The 18,171-nt window shown below is 37.8% G+C and overlaps 1 protein-coding gene across 11 annotated transcripts in view; it reads left to right on the top strand.

The window, feature by feature from the left end:
- THOC2 (THO complex 2) overlaps positions 1-18,171 on the top strand; it is a 131,391-nt gene that overhangs the window by 25,170 nt on the left and 88,050 nt on the right. For 10 of the 11 annotated variants that reach the window (XR_004058338.1, XR_004058339.1, XR_004058337.1 and 7 more), the window contains exons 3-7: positions 770-861; positions 4,256-4,307; positions 9,627-9,697; positions 10,533-10,654; positions 11,224-11,357. Coding sequence is in view for 8 of the 11 variants with exons in the window: in XM_010354593.1 (XP_010352895.1) it covers positions 770-861; positions 4,256-4,307; positions 9,627-9,697; positions 10,533-10,654; positions 11,224-11,357 (471 nt within the window). In the remaining 3 variants the exon portion in view is untranslated. The remainder of the gene's footprint in view (positions 1-769; positions 862-4,255; positions 4,308-9,626; positions 9,698-10,532; positions 10,655-11,223; positions 11,358-18,171) is intronic. The other variant, XM_030933882.1, reaches the window with a different exon arrangement.

Here is an 18,171-nt window from a genome sequence, read left to right as displayed (position 1 = left end):
TAACTGCTTTTTCATGATTGGAAGGAGGTAGAGTTTTTAGTACATGGGACTTAAAAAAAAAGATGACCAGAAGGAGGTGTTCACCTGGCCACTAACTACCCATTCCATAACCAAAATATCTTTCTTCAGGAAAGGGGACTGTGGTAATTAATAGTGAATGGTGCTACTTGTGGTTGACAGTTGTAGAACTACCATTTTATACATGTATTTTTTGTTTGATTTTTATGGGACAAAGAGATTTAGATTTGGGGAGAAACTTCTCTCACTCTAGGGTATGGTTAAAACTTGGTAGTATATTTACTGCTACTTTTTATCTGTTGTCACTATAGCCCTGAGATTGAATTGAGAATATATTCGAAGACTACTAGTGAGGAGAATTATTGGTTTAAATCCACTTGCTAGAGTTCATTGAAAATAATTAGAGAGACTTGAGTAGCATGAAAAAATGCTTTAAAAGTGTTTTGGGGGGAATCAGAATGCTATATGATGTGCATGGTGAATTTAAATATGTAAAATCTGTAGACATACAGAAAAAACTGGAAAGGAATGCTCAAGCTGTAGTTATAGTAGTGGAGAGATGGTTAACAGTTTTCTAACCTTTTAATTTTATGTTTTTGTGAAAAAGAAAAAAGTACTAGAGGAAAAGCATTAGAATTATATTTTTTCATTATTGATGTTTATAATAATTCTGAGAAGTAGGAAATATATAGATTTACTTTTCATGTTCAAGAGATTGTATCCTTACATTTATTTCTCTTATGTTCAACAGATTTCCAGCAAGCTCTCTATGAGTTGTCATATCATGTAATTAAAGGAAATCTAAAGCATGAACAGGCATCTAATGTTCTTAATGACATTAGTGTAAGTATGTATATACATATTTTTAAGTTAATAGTTGTTATATATCTTTTGCTTTGACACAAAGATCCCTGAAGTTTATAACTTGTGTTTTATTCAAAATTATAGTAGTGGATGGATTTTTAAAATTTTCTTTTTTTTTTTTTCTTTTTTCCCCTCAAAACTATGGAAGGGAATAGTGGATGTTTTAAGGTGATATTGTTAAGCCATTTTGCCAGACAGGAACACAGATAGTTTAATCTTTTTATCTGGTTGTTAGTAAAGTAGGAAACATAAATTGGCTAAAATATTTTTCTCTCAATGTGTCATTTTTTTGTTTGTAGTTATGTTTAGAAATTAAATATATTTTAAAAATTGAGGATTAAACTATTTTATATTGCTATTGCTTGGCTCTAACATTCACTTGGTGCCAGTTTTCATTTACTTACGGTTTAAAAAAAATTGACTAGATTAAGAAAACCCTTTTACATGGTTATTCTGTTTCACTCTTTCATTGGAGAATTTAAGTTAGATTCAGACCAAATGTTTTTCATGGTGGTTTGGCATTTGAATTGGAAGATGGGCTTTCACATTGTAAACCAGTAGTTAAGCTTGAGGTTTTATGAGTGGTGTGCTGTTCTTTTATTATTAAGCTGGTTTTTAAACTTGTATATGAATAAAATTATCTTGTGTGTATATATATATATACACATTTATAATGAACTTGTATATAAATACAATTCAGAATAGCTTTTATAATAGGTTTTATTAAGGTGTGGGAATTGAAGCTTCTTGGTGTCAATCTGAACTTCTCTTACTGTGTTTCTTTAATCTTCTGTAGCCTTTTTTTCTGTCAGGGGAGGTAATATTTGTATGTTTTTTGTGCTTTCCCAGGGATAGTCTTAAGGAAATTCTAAGTTTAGCCGTTGTGATTTCCACCCCATATTAGGGTGTATTTGAGCAGTAGGAATTCAGTGAGTTTCCCTTTTGTCTCTAAATTATCTCCAACTGATAACAACAGCATTAGTTCATGTTGGAGTAGTCTATTTCCTTTTTTTTTTTTAACGTTAAAAATATTCAGTTGCTGCCAATCTTTCTTTTTTTTTTTTTGAGACGGAGTCTCACTCTGTCGCCCAGGCTGGAGTGCAGTGGCGTGATCTCAGCTCACTGCAAGCTCCGCCTCCCGGGTTCACGCCATTCTCCTATCTCAGCCTCCCGAGTAGCTGGGACTACAGGCGTCCGCCACCTCGCCCGGCTAGTTTTTTTTTGTATTTTTTAGTAGAGACGGGGTTTCACCGTGTTAGCCAGGATGGTCTCGATCTCCTGACCTCGTGATCCGGCCGTCTCGGCCTCCCAAAGTGCTGGGACTACAGGCTTGAGCCACCGTGCCCGGCCGCTGCCAATCTTTCTTAAACAACTGATGTTTCATTTTTGAAAACTCTTATCTTACTCTATTTCTGATCTTCAAGTGGCCTGAGTACTTGCATTTAAATAGACGTAACCAGAGTTCAGAGCCCTTAAGAAATTTGAGGCTAAAATCTGATTGACAAGGTTATTTCGTTTTGTAAATTGAGCATTGGTAAAGGTTTTAGTTTGTTTATGGGATCTGATTCTGATTCTTTTTCCATTATTGAAAATGGATAGTTCAAGTGAATTTTATGTATGTATGTTTGGTTCTTACATAGCTTCTTTTTTTTGAATACTTAATGATGTTTTTATAGATACTTCTGCAGCTTAATTGTCTTTGTCATGGCTTTCTCTTAGTAGTATACACTGTCCAGTATCTTACCCACAGAAGAGTATCTTGTGCATTTCCTTGCAGCTGCCAGATTTTTCTTTAGAATTTCCTTTAGTTTCTGAAAATAGGCTAATTTTAGGGTTGCTGTACTGCCAGCAAACTGTTAACTGCAATAAGTGAACTATGATCCCTTTTAATGGAAAATAGCCCTAAAATTGAGTATGGGAGTAGAAAATCAAGAGACAAGTCTAGAATAATACTGAAGTTTTTATTCAGAAACAGGAGGGTCCTTTTCTTTTCTTTTCTTTTTCTTTCTTTTTTTTTTTCCCCCCAAGACGGTGTCTTGCTCTGTCATCCAGGCTGGAGTGCAATGATACAGTCTCAGCTCACTACAAACTCTGCCTCCCGGGTTCAAACAATTCTCCTGCCTCAGCCTCCCGAGTAGCTGGGATTACAGGCGCATGCCACAACACCCGGTTAATTTTTGTATTCTTAGTAGAGGCAGGGTTTCACCATGTTGGCCAGGCTGGTCTTGAACTCTTGACCTTGTGATCCGCCTGCCTTGGCCTCCTAAAGTGCTAGGATTACAGGTGTGAGCCACTGTGCCTGGCCCGATTTTGGGTCATTTTCTCCAAAGGCTACAAGAGTGAATAAAGAAAATAAAGAGAATATTGAGCTCTATAAAAGGGGAGAGGGAGGAGGAGGAATAAGGGTTGAAAAACTACCTATTGAGTACTGTGTTCACTATTTGGATGATGGATTCGATAGAAATCCAAACCCCAGCATTACAAAATATATTCATGTAACAAACCTGTACATGTACCTCCTGAAACTAAAAAACAACCCCCCAAACCAGCTTTTAGCTTTTTAGCTGGTTTTGTATTTTCAAGATTTCTGTTTTTCTGATACCATTATTATTTTTGCATAGATCAAATGTTGACTCAGGCATGAGCACAACATTTAAAGTCTTGGGTGAAAAATGTACCGTTTTAAACAGTCTTCCTTTAGGTAGGTATGAGGTACTCTAAATTCACGTGATTTCTAAAATGAAACCTCATTGGAAAAATGTTACTCGTTTGTGCTCTTTAATATTTCCCAAAGTGCTTGTTTAGGTTTCCGTTTTTTAATCAAGTTATTTCATGGTAGACATGTAAACATTTTTTGCAAACATTATCTTCCTCTTTGTTATGAAAGTTTACTTCAAGAATTTTAATATTTGTCAATATAATGATGGGGTTTTTGGTTTCTTTAAAAATTTTTTTCAGCTCCACCTGGAAATCAATTTTTTTTTTTTTTTTTTAAAGACAGTTTCCTCTGTTGCCCAGGCTGGAGTGCAGTGGTGCGATCTTGGCTCACTGCAGCTTCCACCTCCCAGGCTCAAATGATCCTCTCACCTCAGCCTCCTGAGTAGCTAGTGCGCCATCACGCCTGGCTAATTTTTTTTTTTGTTTGTTTCTTTTTGTAGAGATGGGATTTCACCACGTGGTCCAGGCTGGTCTCAAACTTTTGGGCTCGAGTCTTCTGCCCTCCTTGGCCTCCCAAAGTGCTGGGATTGCAGGTGTGAGCCACTGCTCCCAGCCGTTTTTTGTTTTTAAGTTTCACAGAAGAGTGTTATTATGAAACCCTAATACTTGCTGTGTGCTTTTTTGCTATTTACTGTAATTATATTTTTAAAATTAGGAATTTCGTGAGGATATGCCCTCCATTCTTGCTGATGTATTCTGCATATTAGGTAGGTATTAAGCCTTTATTTCACCTGTAATGTGCTGTTTGGTAAGTCAAATGTTTATTAAATAAAATGTTTTAAACTAAGAATTTTACAAATGTTTCTGCAAATCTAGAAGCAAATTGATTCTTTGTAGAGAATATAGCAATATAAGTCAAATGTCATAATGTTATAAACAAGCTTTAGAGGTATAATTCAGATTGTTTGAGTTTTTGACAATGTAGATTTGTATAAATTTGAGCTAAATTAAGTTATTTCAAGTTAAAAGGCCAAGTTTTCTGAGATTTTGGTAACCAAATAATCTTATTTAATGCAGGTTTTCAATGAATGATGTCAGAATCTCATACTTAGGACACTCAAGAAATACTTTGCTATTGTACTCTTTTAATTCTTCTTAATTTTAGAAAGAGCAAGAAGAGCCAAAGTAATCAAAAGTACTTTTGTTTTGAGGATGAGAAACCAGCTTTGGGAATAGCAACTTCTTTATTTTTCCAGAATAAATACGGATTCATGCAAGATAAAAAAAAAAAAAAAAAAGGAGTGTTTCTGTGACTTAGAATGAAATGTAGTGTCCCATGGCATGGATTTAAAAAATAATGTTTATTATAATTTTTTTTTCTCCAATTTTAGATCTAGATGAAAATAACTGAGCACAGGTTTCCCATCAGTCAGTCCTGTGCTTTCTTTTCTTTTCTTCTCTTTCTCGAGACACGGTCTTACTCTTTCGACCAGGCTGGACTGCAGTGGTGTGATCTTGGCTCACTGCAGCCTCAACCTCTTGGGCTCAAGTGATCCTCCTGTTTCACGCCCTGCTAATATGTATATACACACACACATACACACACACACACACCAAACATATATTTATATATAAGCAAATATATAAATATATGTATAAATATATATATATATATAAATATAAACAAAAAAAATATATATTTTGGTAGAGATTGGATTTCACCGTGTTGCCCAGGGTTGTCTGGAACTCCTGGGCTCAAACAATCTGCACACCTGAAGCTTCTCAAGTGCTGGGATTATAGGCATGAGCCACTGCACTAGGCCCAGTCTTGTGCTTTCTGTTACTTTGAATCTAATAGAAGACATTGCCAAACATTATTGTATTCATTTTATTTATTTAGTTAGTTTTTAGAGGCAGAGTCTCGCTATTTTGCCCAGGCGGTCTTGAATGCCTGGCTTCAAGTGATCCTCCCACCTTGGCCTTCCAAAGTGCTGGGATTATAGGTGTGAGCCACTGCACCCAGCCAATATTCACTTTAAAATAAGACATCCTCTGAGGGTTTGTGAACCTGGAATGAATTGTTTTAGCTCATTAATCTTAATTCTTAGAATTAGATACATTACTTAAATGTCTTACTGAGAATTTAGAATTTGTTCTTGACAAATATAAATGCTGGTGCTTGATCCTTCAGGAAGTTTCAGATTTCATAAGTTCCCAGTAATGTTGGGAGTAGGTCAAAATGTATGTGGACTGAGAGTGATAAATGAAAAGAGAAGACCGTTGATGAGATGACCACTTGTCCCTGTTTTGTTTTCACTGGCTAATTATTAATAGTACCCCCTTTTACTCTCAGAACTCTCCTGGTTTGGATGATCGAGTATATGTTCATGCTATCTGTTGGATTGATTTAAGCCAACCAAAAAACCTTTTAAGCTGAAATTTTTAGTGAGGCACTAAAGATATTACTTTTTTTTTTTTTTTTGGGCAAATAAATATATCATGAAACAAATTTCAGTTAAAAATATTTTTACTATAAATTTGTAAAACTGTAAGACTGATTTGTAGGTAACATTTTGTGGAAGCTATTGTTCCTTGATAGTGTCAGGAGTATATCTTTCTTTGGGTAATCATCAATTATCAGCTTATTGGCCCTAGTAATTTCTTTATTGACTTATTAGGTTATATTTTTCCCTTCGTAGTTATTTAGTAATATGAATTATTGTTACAAGTCATTGTCTTTTACTAGTAACATGAATTCATGAAGATATTGCTTGGTTGCTCTTGGGAAATTTCTCTTAGCCTATCCAGTCCATTTTTTGTTTGAGATGGAGTCTTGCTCTGTCACCCAGGCTGAGTTCAGTAGCACGATCTTGGCTCACTGTAACCTCTGCTTCCTGGGTTCAAGTGATTCTCCTGTCTCGGCCTCCTGAGTAGCTGGGATTACAGGCGCATGCCACCACACCTGGCTAATTTTTTTGTATTTTTAGTAGAGATGGGGTTTCACCATGTTGGCCAGGCTGGTCTCAAACTCCTGACCTCAAGTGATCTGCCCACCTAGGCCTCCCAAAGTGCTGGGATTATAGGCATGAGCCACCGTGCCCGGCCTATCCAGTCCATTTTTATAAGCAAGATTATGGCAGCAAACTTGGGAAGAGGATTTCCCTCACCTGCCCCTTCACTCACCCACCCTCACCCTTGGCAGAAAAAAAATGATTAAAGTGTGACCCCAGATCAAGGCTGGGGAATAGGAGTAAGAATGTGAGCTACCTCTAATAATGATGATGATGATGACAATAATAATGATAATAATAACAATTTAAGTTCTGCTTTTAGAGTACCTTCCATGTTCTAGGCATTGTGTTAAGCATTTAATTTTTATTTTAATCGTTACATCAACTCCTGTAATGGTGGTAGGTATACAGATCAGAAAAATGAGGTTCAGCGAAGCGGTGATTTTTCAAGGCCACACAAGCCAGTAAGGCAGAGTTTGAACCTGGGTCCCTTTGGCTCCACAGCCTGTTATCTTTTTATTATATCATGTTGTCATTCTAAATGTTAATAGTTATAAGGGAAATTAGTGCTGCACTTTCCAGGTTAAGATAGCAACTCCCCCCTGCCCCCCCAAGCCCACCCCGAGATGGAGTTTCACTCTTGTTGCCCAGATTGGAATGCAGTGGTATGATCTCGGCTCGCTGCAACCTCCGCCTCCCAGGTTCAAGTGATTCTTCTGCCTCAGCCTCCCGAGTAGCTGTGATTGCAGGCATGTACCACCACACCCAGCTAATTTTTGTATTTTTAATAGAGACAGGGTTTCGCCCTGTTGGCCAGGCTGGTCTCGAACTCCTAACCTCAGGTGATCTGCCTGCCTTGGCCTCCCAAAGTGCTGGGATTGCAGACTTGAGCTACCGCGCCCGGCTGATAGCGACTTTAACAGACTAATCATATGAAGGTGAGGGGGGCATGAGAACTATAGAAAGGGGGAGTCTGCTGTAACTTGGTATGCTGATGGGACCTCTGGGCTAGGGTAGGTAGTTGGTGATACTGGGCACTAGAGTTGGAAATAGCTGAGGGCGTTTTATTAAAATCATAGGGGAAATTAAAGACAATTTATTCGAAGTAGAGGAGTCAGGGATAATAAATGAGTTTATTAGAATAGTGTTAATGAGTTAGAGCAAAAAGAATAAAGAAACCAGGGAAGGTACAGTTGAGATAATAGAGTCCTGTACTGATTGTTGAGATAGTTCAGCTAAGAAATTTACTGAGACCCTATTAAGCATTTCCTAACATTGTCAGAACCCAAGAGAATGGTTAGACATTTAAGTAGTTTATCTAATTCTAAGAATTAAGATTAATGAGCTAAAATAATTCATTCCAGGTTCACAAACCCTCAGAGGATAACTGTCTTAATCAGGTTAGGTGGCTGATAGGAAAGAGACTTGACTTGAACAGGAGGAATCTGCCATCCGGTGCCTCTGATCTTAGGGACCTTGAGAGGTAGATCTTAGGGACTTTAGGGCCCTGGAGTATAGATAGATGTTGGGTATAAGAATGGACTCAGTTTAGCCCCGGTCCCTTAAAATCAGTATCTTTAACGTTCTAGACTGAGGAGGGACCAGAAAACCAGATAGCAGGGCAACAATTGGGAGTCCCTGAAAAGGATTGATGAGATACACATGGGTTAAAAGTCTTAATGAGAAATTGAGATTATGCTGTAATTTACATTGCATAAATTACACTCTAAAATTTCCTTAATACACATGAGCTAACTGCATGCTTAGCTACAGTGGCCAGGATATGTAGAAATGGCAACTGTCCAAGAAGGGAAAGTCAAGGGCCAGGAAAATGTGGATATGTTTGATGAAAAATCCCCTTCTCTTTTGATTCTCAGTGTTGGCAGTAGAGCGTGTAGAGGACAATTTTTATTACTTCACTAAAACCAGTGCTTCTCTTTATAGCATATTCTAAATTATGAGTTGACTGTAAAATTAGGTTAATAGTATATAATCAGTTAAAGCAGTAATCCTGAGATTAGCCTTGTTTGTAATCCTGCCAATGCTGGTTGAAATTTTTGGTGCTTGGCATTTGGCACTGTTTTCTTTCTTCCACACTTCAGATCAGAAAATTTTTTGACAAATTTTCTATTTACTGAAACTCACAGTCTCAGTTTTTAAATATTTCAGTAGGAAAATAAACATTTTGAATAATTTCTATTTACTGACTGGAATTATAATTCGAGATAAGATGTTATTTATTTTATTTTATTTTATTATTATTTTTTTTTTGAGACAGAGTCTTACTCCGTCACCTGGGCTGGAATGCAGTGGCACGATCTCGGCTCACTGCAACTTCCACCTCCCCGGTTCAAGTGATTCTCCTGCCTCAGCCTCCCTAGTAGCTGCACTTACAGATGGGCGCCACTGCGCTTAGCTGATTTTTGTATTTTTAGTAGTGACAGGGTTTCACCATGTTGCCCAGGCTGGTCTTGAACCCCTGACCTCAGGTGATCCACCTGCTTCGGCCTCCCAAAATGTTGGGATTACAGGCGTGAGCCACTGTACCTGGCCAGAACTATTTTTTAATACTGTCTTTTCATAAAGTTGGTGGCCAGGTAGCTTGGTTATGACATAGTAATTTGACCAGAGTGGTGAAAGTCATGGGTTTGATTTTCATGAGTATTAGGATCTTTAGAGTTAGAAGAAATCTTTGTTATAACCCTATTCAACTTTCCACCTAAAATAATCTTTTTTTTTCTTTTTAGCATCTCTGACAAGTAGTCATTTATACTTTGAATATTTCGTTTCTTGCGAACAATTTTTTTTGAAGCTTTGTTGCTTCCAATGCCATAGCAGGCAGCTCCAGTGTAATTGATGTACCATTTTATGGATCTGTCATAGGTCACAGGGTCAGCCTCCAGTTTTAGGAGAAATTAAAGCATTCATATAATATTTCATGTTACCATAGTTTTGAATTTTTCCAAATTCAGATTGAGGCATTTTGAAATTAGTTAGTTTTTAAATAATTATCTTACTTTAGTGCTGGGGAGTGTAGAAAAATCAATCAAACTTTTTTCGTCTTCATCATTATAGATATTGAGACAAATTGTTTAGAAGAAAAAAGCAAGAGAGACTATTTTACACAGTTGGTATTAGCATGTTTGGTAAGTTTTTAAAAATATTTTTCCCTTTTAAAAATCTGCGTTAAACAGCTGCAATAGAAGTTAGTCATGTTAATGGAGGAGGATATTGACATTCAGTTGACTTTTCTCAGAAGGTGAGATTTGCGTTTTGAAATGGAATGTTTTGTGAAATTAGACATGCTGTTTCTATGAAATAAGCATGTAACCATATCCATATCACTTAAACTATCTAGACATTTAAAACCTTTGGTGATATTCCTGACCTAGTAAGTTCCTAAGAAAAAGGTAAGCATTTATAAAGTAAGTAGAAATGATTGTAGACAGCTTTTAAATGGATTTTTTTCCCTCATAAACTGTTAAACAAAGTAAAAGAATAGAGGTAGTTTAAAAATGATAAACTCTAGAACTTGCCATGATTGTTGTCTGGTAAACCATTTGTGTTCATAAATTTAGAACCAGGGAGAACTGCCATGGTTCAGACCTGGAAGAAGGTGCTTGTCTTTGCTATACTAGAATTTAACTTAAAGTAGGAGGCTATTAAGTGCTGTATTAGGTGAAAATCCAGTTAAGCCAAATGCAATCATATTGAAAATTTCATCTGTAGTTCTTGTGATTTATAGGCAGTGTACAACATGCATATAATTTTGTAGGGAATTTTTTGAAAGCTATTTATTAAATATTTCAATATTTGGAGTCATAATATTTGTTAAATTGAACTTCCAAGCCTTTTTATAAATTGTAGGTTGTTATATAATGTTATTTTTGTATTCTTATTTAGGAAGCTTTAGTTTGAATATATTTAATGTTGTGGATGCAATGCTAAGGAATAAATGACTTTTAATATTTTTTAATACAGTATTTAGTTTCAGACACAGTTTTAAAGGAACGCCTGGATCCAGAAACACTGGAATCATTAGGGCTTATCAAACAATCACAGCAATTCAATCAAAAGTCAGTTAAAATCAAGACAAAACTCTTGTAAGTACACGTATCTTATGTTTCAGATCAAGTAGCTGAGTATGTTTTTTCATTCATATTTTGAATGCTAGTGGCCTCTAAGGGGACTTTGAAGACTGTTTTTTTGTTTGTGGTTAGCATGTCTTGTGTTTTTTGTCTTCTAAAAGTAGCCTAATATTATTGAGTCGTCAGTGACCTTTACCTGTGCAAAACCAATATTACTTTTGCCCATATTCAAAGTTAAAATAATACTCATGCTTTCATCATTAGCAATAAAATAATTTATGACTATGGCTATACTCGGGGTATATTCTTAGAGATGGAAATAGTGATATGTTATTGTTCCCTGATACTAACAATATCCTTTTCTTGTGTTACTGGTTTTCCCCGTGTAATTAATATTGGGGATTCTCATATGAACCACTGTTGTTTTCTACTCTAAAAGGCACACAAAGAAGTAAACTTTAAACAACTATTCTTATGATTGTTGTAGGTTGGAGATAAGAAAATTCAGTGAGAATACAGTACTCTGTGCAAGCTTGTTAATTGAGATTAATTTTATCCCCTTAATGGTATTTATCTGATTTCAGTTATAAGCAGCAAAAATTCAATTTGTTAAGAGAAGAGAATGAAGGTTATGCCAAGCTGATTGCCGAATTGGGGCAAGATTTATCTGGAAGTATTACTAGTGACTTAATCTTAGAAAATATCAAATCTTTAATAGGTAAGACATGTATCTGTATAGTATGTGTTGTTAAGATAACAAGTTATTTTAATTGTTGGAGAATATCCATAAAGACAAAATGAGTGCATTCCATATACTTTTTTTTTTTTCCGGTTAAGGAATGGGAGAGGTGTTTAGCTTTCACTTTTAATGTTTTATCAGTAATTATAAAATTTAGCATGACATTTGTGAGAAATCTTTTTGTCACTATTACTTGTATGTTAATATTAGGTCCTGCTCTGTCTAGTCTTTCTTTTTTGTGGAGGGGATCCTGAGCGGTAAGCCAACGCTTTCAAAAGACAATGGATGACAAAGAACAGAATGGACTGTTCTGGTACAGTGCCCTATGTTTCTTGGTATTTCTATTTTTAAGTATTTCTCAACCATTTTATGGAGGACCAAAAGCAAACATGGAAACTTTAATACAGTAAATCTTCAGTGAACTTTTGAAACCTACAGATGTGTAATTTTGAACTTTTTTCAAAATAACTTTACAAGGGACTTTGATGCATATTTTATCTTTATAATAGCCTTTTAAAGTAAGTGCAACAGCTGTTGTAAAAGTGTAACAGGGAAGTTTTTATTCTCCCTACTCTTTAAGTAGAATTCCTGTAGCATTACTTTTTTCTTTTTATTTGCATTGAGCATTTGGAAGAAGTAGTTGACTTCTATGGAAAAGATGAATGAGCACTAGAAAAATAGGGTAATCCAGATTTTCCTAAGGTGGAAATAGTTTTTTCTATTATTTGCTAGGTGTTGTGCTATCGTAGGGAAGATTTTGCGGTACCTGGGTCTTGAGACCTGCCAGAGGAGTCATATTTTGTGCCTCACTAGTTATATCTTAGGGGTGCTTATCATCAGCTTCTTGATTCTTTCTCTGTTTTTTGGAGTTTATGTATGACTAAGAAAGAGGGAGAAGGTGTTCCAATCCTTATCTCCTTCCTCTGGTGCTTTGTGTAGGAATCCAATTAAAACTAGATTTACTATAGTCACCCTTGTTCTTACCAGCAAGTAAGTAGCTTTTAGTTTATTTTTAAAATTTTTATTTATTTTTTTAAGAGATGGGGTCTCGCTATGCCCAGGCTAGTCTTGAACTCATGGGCTCAAGCAATCCTTCTGCCTTGGCCTCCCGAAGTACTGGGATTACAGGCATGAGCCACTGTGCCCGACTAAATAGCCTTTTGTTTAAATACCCTTTTCTTTGAAGTTAATCTAGTTCTGGCAGCTGTTCTAGTTTCTTTGCTGTTTCTTCCAGTTGTCAATTTAACATCAAGATGGGTGGCCCCCTTGGGCTGTGGGACTCTTGCTTACCTGTGTGGCTGTGACTCATTTTTAGAAACCTTCCTGTGGTGGTTCCTTAGTTCCTTTCTGTTCGTTTTTTTGTCTTGTCTTGTCTTGTCTTTTCTTTCTATGGAGTCTCACTCTGTCGGCCAGGCTGGAGTGCAGTGGCACAATCCCAGTTCACTGCAACCTCTGCCTCCCAGGTTCAAGCAGTTCTCCTGCCTCAGCCTCCCGAGTAGCTGGGACTACAGGAGCCTGCCAACACACCCAGCTAATTTTTGTATTTTAAGTAGAGATGGGAGTTTCACCATGTTGGCCGGGTTTGTCTCAAACTCGTGACCTCAGGTGATCCGCCCGCCTTGGCCTCCCAAAGTACTGGGATTGCAGGCTTGAGCCACTGTGCCCAGCCCCTTTCTGTTCTTTCTAGGGTAGGCACCACACTTTCCTGAGTGTTTTTTGATCTGGCTTGAGAAGCTTGTCAGTGCTGCTTTGCTGTAAGTTTGTCTTTCCTTGTATCCTGTCATGTACTTACTTAAGATAGTATTCCCCACATAAAAATTCTGTGCTATGTTTTTTTTTTTTACTTTATATCCTTTTTTGTTGACATCTGTTTCTTCTATTTCTTGTGAGTTTATACCTTTTTATTCCTTCGTTATTTTGGGAACATTTCAAAGAGGGATTTTCTTGAAGGTGTGCTTTTATCTTACTAGAAAATGTACACTACTTACTTTTCTTGAACTTTGCTCTCAGGGAGAACAGGCTATGATCCTATTTCTGAAAAACAGTGTAACACAATTGTAAGCTCATGAGGTATATGGACAGTCTATGAGTATAAACAATTTGATTTATTGGGCTAAACCTATATTCTGACCCACCAAGTAGTACTCAAATGTCACCTTCTTAGTGAAGCCTTCCCTGCCCACCCCTGTCAAAACTCCCTATTATTCCCTGATTATTTTTCTTTTTTGCACATATCACAATATAATATGCTCTGTACCTCTTCCCCCTCCCCCTGTGATGTAAGCTCTGTGAGGACTGGGGTTTTGTTTAGTACCTTATCCTTTCTTTTTTTTTTTTTTAATTGAGACAGAGTCTTGCTCTGTCACCCGGGCTGGAGTGCAGTGGCGTGATCTCAGCTCACTGCAAGCTCCGCCTCCCGGGTTCATGCCATTCTCCTGCCTCAGCCTCCCGAGTAGCTGGGACTACAGGAACCCACCACCACGCCTGGCTAATTTTTTGTAGTTTTTTAGTAGAGACGGGGTTTCACCGTGTTAGCCAGGATGATGTCGATCTCCTGACGTCGTGATCCGCCCGCCTCGGCCTCCCAAAGTGCTGGGATTACAGGCGTGAGCCACTGCGCCCGGCCAGTACCTTATCCTTAATACTTGGTATGTAGGTGATAAATAATTACTGGGTATAAATGGAATGAATATTTCATCTATTCTCGTATAATCTATACTGACTCTTAGCCTCTTTTTCCTGACATGGAGAATTTTAGAAAGTTCATCTCCCTGTCTCAGTGTTTGTTTATCTCTGACTAGGTGATTTCCTCCTCCCTTTAATTGTCTGAGAAATAAACTTTTATTTTTTTGAGACAGAGTCTTGCTTCATTGCCCAGGCTGGAGTGCAGTGGTACGATCTTGGCTCTCTGCAACCTCTGCCTCCCAGATTCAAACGATTCTCGAGCCTCAGTCTCCCGAGTAGCTGGAATTACAGGTGTGGGCCTCCCATGCCCAGCTATTTTTTTGTGTGTGTGTGTTTTTAGTAGAGACGACGTTTCACCAAGTTGGCTGGGCTGGTCTCGAACTCCTGGCCTCAAGTGATCCACTTGACTCAGCCTCCTAAAGTGTTGGGATTACAGGCGTGAACCCCCACACCCAGCCTGAATGAAACTTTTCATTGATGTGAAAATAGAGGTTGAAATTTCAATTCCAATGACTATTCTTTCAGTGTTGTTAGCATTTATTGGAGTCCTTCTTAGTGCAGACTTCATCCAGGCCTTGTCATATCTGTCCAGAACAGCTCACTGACCAGCATCCTATTTTTCATGGCCTCTTTGGATGGGTTTCTCTGTGTTTGTTCCCATTGTTTTCTGTTTAGGAACAGTCTAGACAGGTAATACCTCCTTCACCAGCCAGTGTCAGAAACTGATACCTAGTTTGGGCAGTATACATTTTAGGTGCACATACTTTCAGGGTACTTGGTCTGACCAGGATAAATCCCTACTTATCATCCTTTAGTTAAAAGACAGTTATTTGGCTGGATGCGGTGGCTCAAGCCTGTAATCCCAGAACTTTGGGAGGCTGAGGTGGGCAGATCACCTGAGGTCTAGAATTTGAGAACAGTCTGGCCAACATGGTGAAACCCTGTCTCTACTAAAAACACAAAAATTAGTTGGGCATGTTGGCACGTGCCTGTAATCCCAGCTACTCTGAAGGCTCGGGCAGGAGAATCACTTGAACCTAGGAGGTGGAGGTTGCAGTGAGCTGAGATCACGCCACTGCACTCCAACCTGGGTGACAGAGTGAGACAGTGTCTCAAAAAAAAAAAAAAAAAAAGGCAGTTATTTGCTCCTAAAAGATTTTGGCACATCAACATTTTTATATTCTGCCAGATAGCTTGGGGCTATTTAGTGCATGTGCAAACAAGGAAGCAGAACCATTGTGCATCTGCATGGTGATTGTGATCTGACACTAAATTTGAACAACTTATTAAATAGTAATGAATAGTGTACAGTAGACTGTTGAGCTGCCAAGTCATAGACACCATACAAGTGACCATTGCTTGAAGATGGCAAAAAAAATCTTTCAGAAATAGAGGAAAGGATATCACAGGTGGACTCCTTTGTTTGCTGAACTAAACTGTAAGAACTCTTTTGGATGCCCTTCAAAAAAATCAGAGCATCATGTTGTACACTTTAAATATATATAATAAAAACAAGTGGTTGCTAAGTGTTCTTTCCTTTCCTTTCTTCTAAATCAGTGGTCAGCAAGTGTTTTCTATAAAGGGTGAGATAGTAAATATTTTTCAGCTTTGTGGACGGTATGGTTTCTGTTGTAACTACTTAATTCTGCCATTGTTGTATAAAAACAGCTATAGATAGTACATAAATAAATGTGACTGTGTGCCAATAAAATGTTATTTACGAAAACAGACAGCCAAATGGATTTAACCCACAAGCCACAGTGCTGATTCTTGCTCTAAATCAAAAGTTCTGCCTAACAACTAATTACGGAGCTAGCTTATTTGAGCGTAGCTTTAGAGAATGAAAATGGTTCTTCCTGGTTTTAGGTTTTAGTGTTCTAAGACCTTTTTGGCCTAGGCTCTAACCCCTTTACCTTCGCTCACAGAACCAGAGCTTTCATCATCAAACCTCAAGACCTTCATTTGTTGCCTGGTGTCAAAGGGTATAGATTTGGCTAGGGAAGGGTAGAGTGAGAGTCTTTGCCTTTTCAGTCTCTCAAGTGACCAGAGTAACATTAAAAACAAGATAAATCCTTAAGCCAAACGATTTTTATTTTTGGATAGATTATGGGACATTTTACCCCTTTGACTACATGATTTTGAGTGTACTTAGTATTTTATCTTTGGTTCAATCTGAATATAGGGTCCATTCAGCTTAGACACATCTTATTATGCCACCTTTCTCATTTCTTTGAAAGGGAAGTTGGCTGCCTTCTTTACTTAAGTTTTTTTTTTTTTTTTTTTTTGAGACGGAGTCTCGCTGTGTCGCCCAGGCTGGAGTGCTGTGGCCGGATCTCAGCTCACTGCAAGCTCCGCCTCCCGGGTTCCCGCCATTCTCCCGCCTCAGCCTCCGAGTAGCTGGGACTACAGGTGCCCGCCACCTCGCCCGGCTAGTTTTTTGTATTTTTTTAGTAGAGACCGGGTTTCACCGTGTTAGCCAGGAGGGTCTCGATCTCCTGACCTCGTGATCCACCCGTCTCGGCCTCCCAAAGTGCTGGGATTACAGGCTTGAGCCACCGCGCCCGGCCTACTTAAGTTTTTACATTGTTGAAGTTTCTTGGCTATATGTTAGAAGTTTTCCCTTTGTGGTATGAAAAAGAAGACAGCAATTGGTGTTTCCAACTATAGGGGTTTTTTGTTGTTGTTATTTATTTTATTTTTATTTTGAGACAGGGTCTGGCTCTGTTGCCCAAGCTGGATTGCAGTGGTACAGGCTTGGCTCACTGCAATATCTGCCTTCTGAACTCAAGCCATCCTCCCACCTCAGCCTCCCAAATAGCTGGTACTACAGGCACACGCAACCATGCCCACTAAGTTTTGTATTTTTTGTAGAGATGGGGTTTTGCCATGTTGGCCTGGCTGGTCTCAAACTCCTGAGCTCAAGCTATCCACCTGCGTTGGCCTCCCAAATTGCTGGGATTACAGGCGTGAGCCACCTTGCCTGCCCTTGTTATTGTTTTTTAGATCATACTTTTATTTTGTTATTCATTGGTTCTTGCTTTGAGATGTGCAGTTTTTTTTTTTTTTTTTTTTTTTTTTGCAAATAGTGTTTCTTAGAAATAGTCTAGCATAGATTTTTATTAGCTTGCTTCTAAAGAAATTTCTTTCTACATGATAGATCATTTCATTTTGTTAAAAACGTGATTTTCTTAATCTCCTAAGGTCCATTCTCTCATGAACATGATGATTGAGGCTATAATTCCGTTTTCTTGCCTGAAATATATAGGCTGGACATCTCTCTTAGTTATGTCTGCAATACTCTCTTGGTCTTTTATTTTCCTGTTAAGATCTCAATTTGGCCTAATTTCTACGACGGTCATTGTCAGTTTGACCATATTTCTTGCCCCTAGTCGGTGTCGCTGTAACATACTGGCCATTTTTTCTATCTTTGGGGAAACTCCAGTTGCTTTTTAGTGCATTTCTTCAAAGATGTATCATTCAAAAGGTGTGAACTCTCCTCAAGGGTAGCGTAACCATTAATCGCTGTAAAATTTGAGCTTTATTGGGGCTTCATTGACATATAGTAGAATGCTTGTATTTAAAGTGTACAATTTGACTTTTACATCTGTGAAAACACCACAAACAAGATAATGCACATTCCTTCCACTACCCCTGAAATTTTCTCTTGCCTGTGTGTTTATCCCCCCTCTCTCCTCTCTTTATTTTCCTGGAGAATCACAAGCACCTGGCACATGGTGGGTAGTTATTTAATACTTATTTAAATGAAGGAGGGAATCTATGGCCGTTGTAGATTTGCAGTTTCTTTCTTTTTCGACTTATTCTCTTTAAATATGGTTTCTTGTTTGTTCCTCAAAAGGCATAAAGGCATATGTGTGTGTGTGTTTGTGTGTGTGTGTGTGTATGTATGTATATGTAAATATATATATGTGTATATATATAAGTTTGTGTGTGTATTAATGTAGCTGGTGGTAAAGGTAGGGAGCTAGGTTTATGATCTTTCTAAAGATCACATGACTATCAATGCTTGGGCTGGACAAAAGCCTTTCTAAGATGTTTGCATACAAGACTGCTTGTATTCTACTATAGCTGCCATTAGGGAAACATTTTG

This window comes from Rhinopithecus roxellana, chromosome 7, assembly GCF_007565055.1.
Source record: "Rhinopithecus roxellana isolate Shanxi Qingling chromosome 7, ASM756505v1, whole genome shotgun sequence".
NCBI classification, from domain to species: domain Eukaryota; kingdom Metazoa; phylum Chordata; class Mammalia; order Primates; family Cercopithecidae; genus Rhinopithecus; species Rhinopithecus roxellana.
This window is presented reverse-complemented; position numbering and strand designations above follow the sequence as displayed.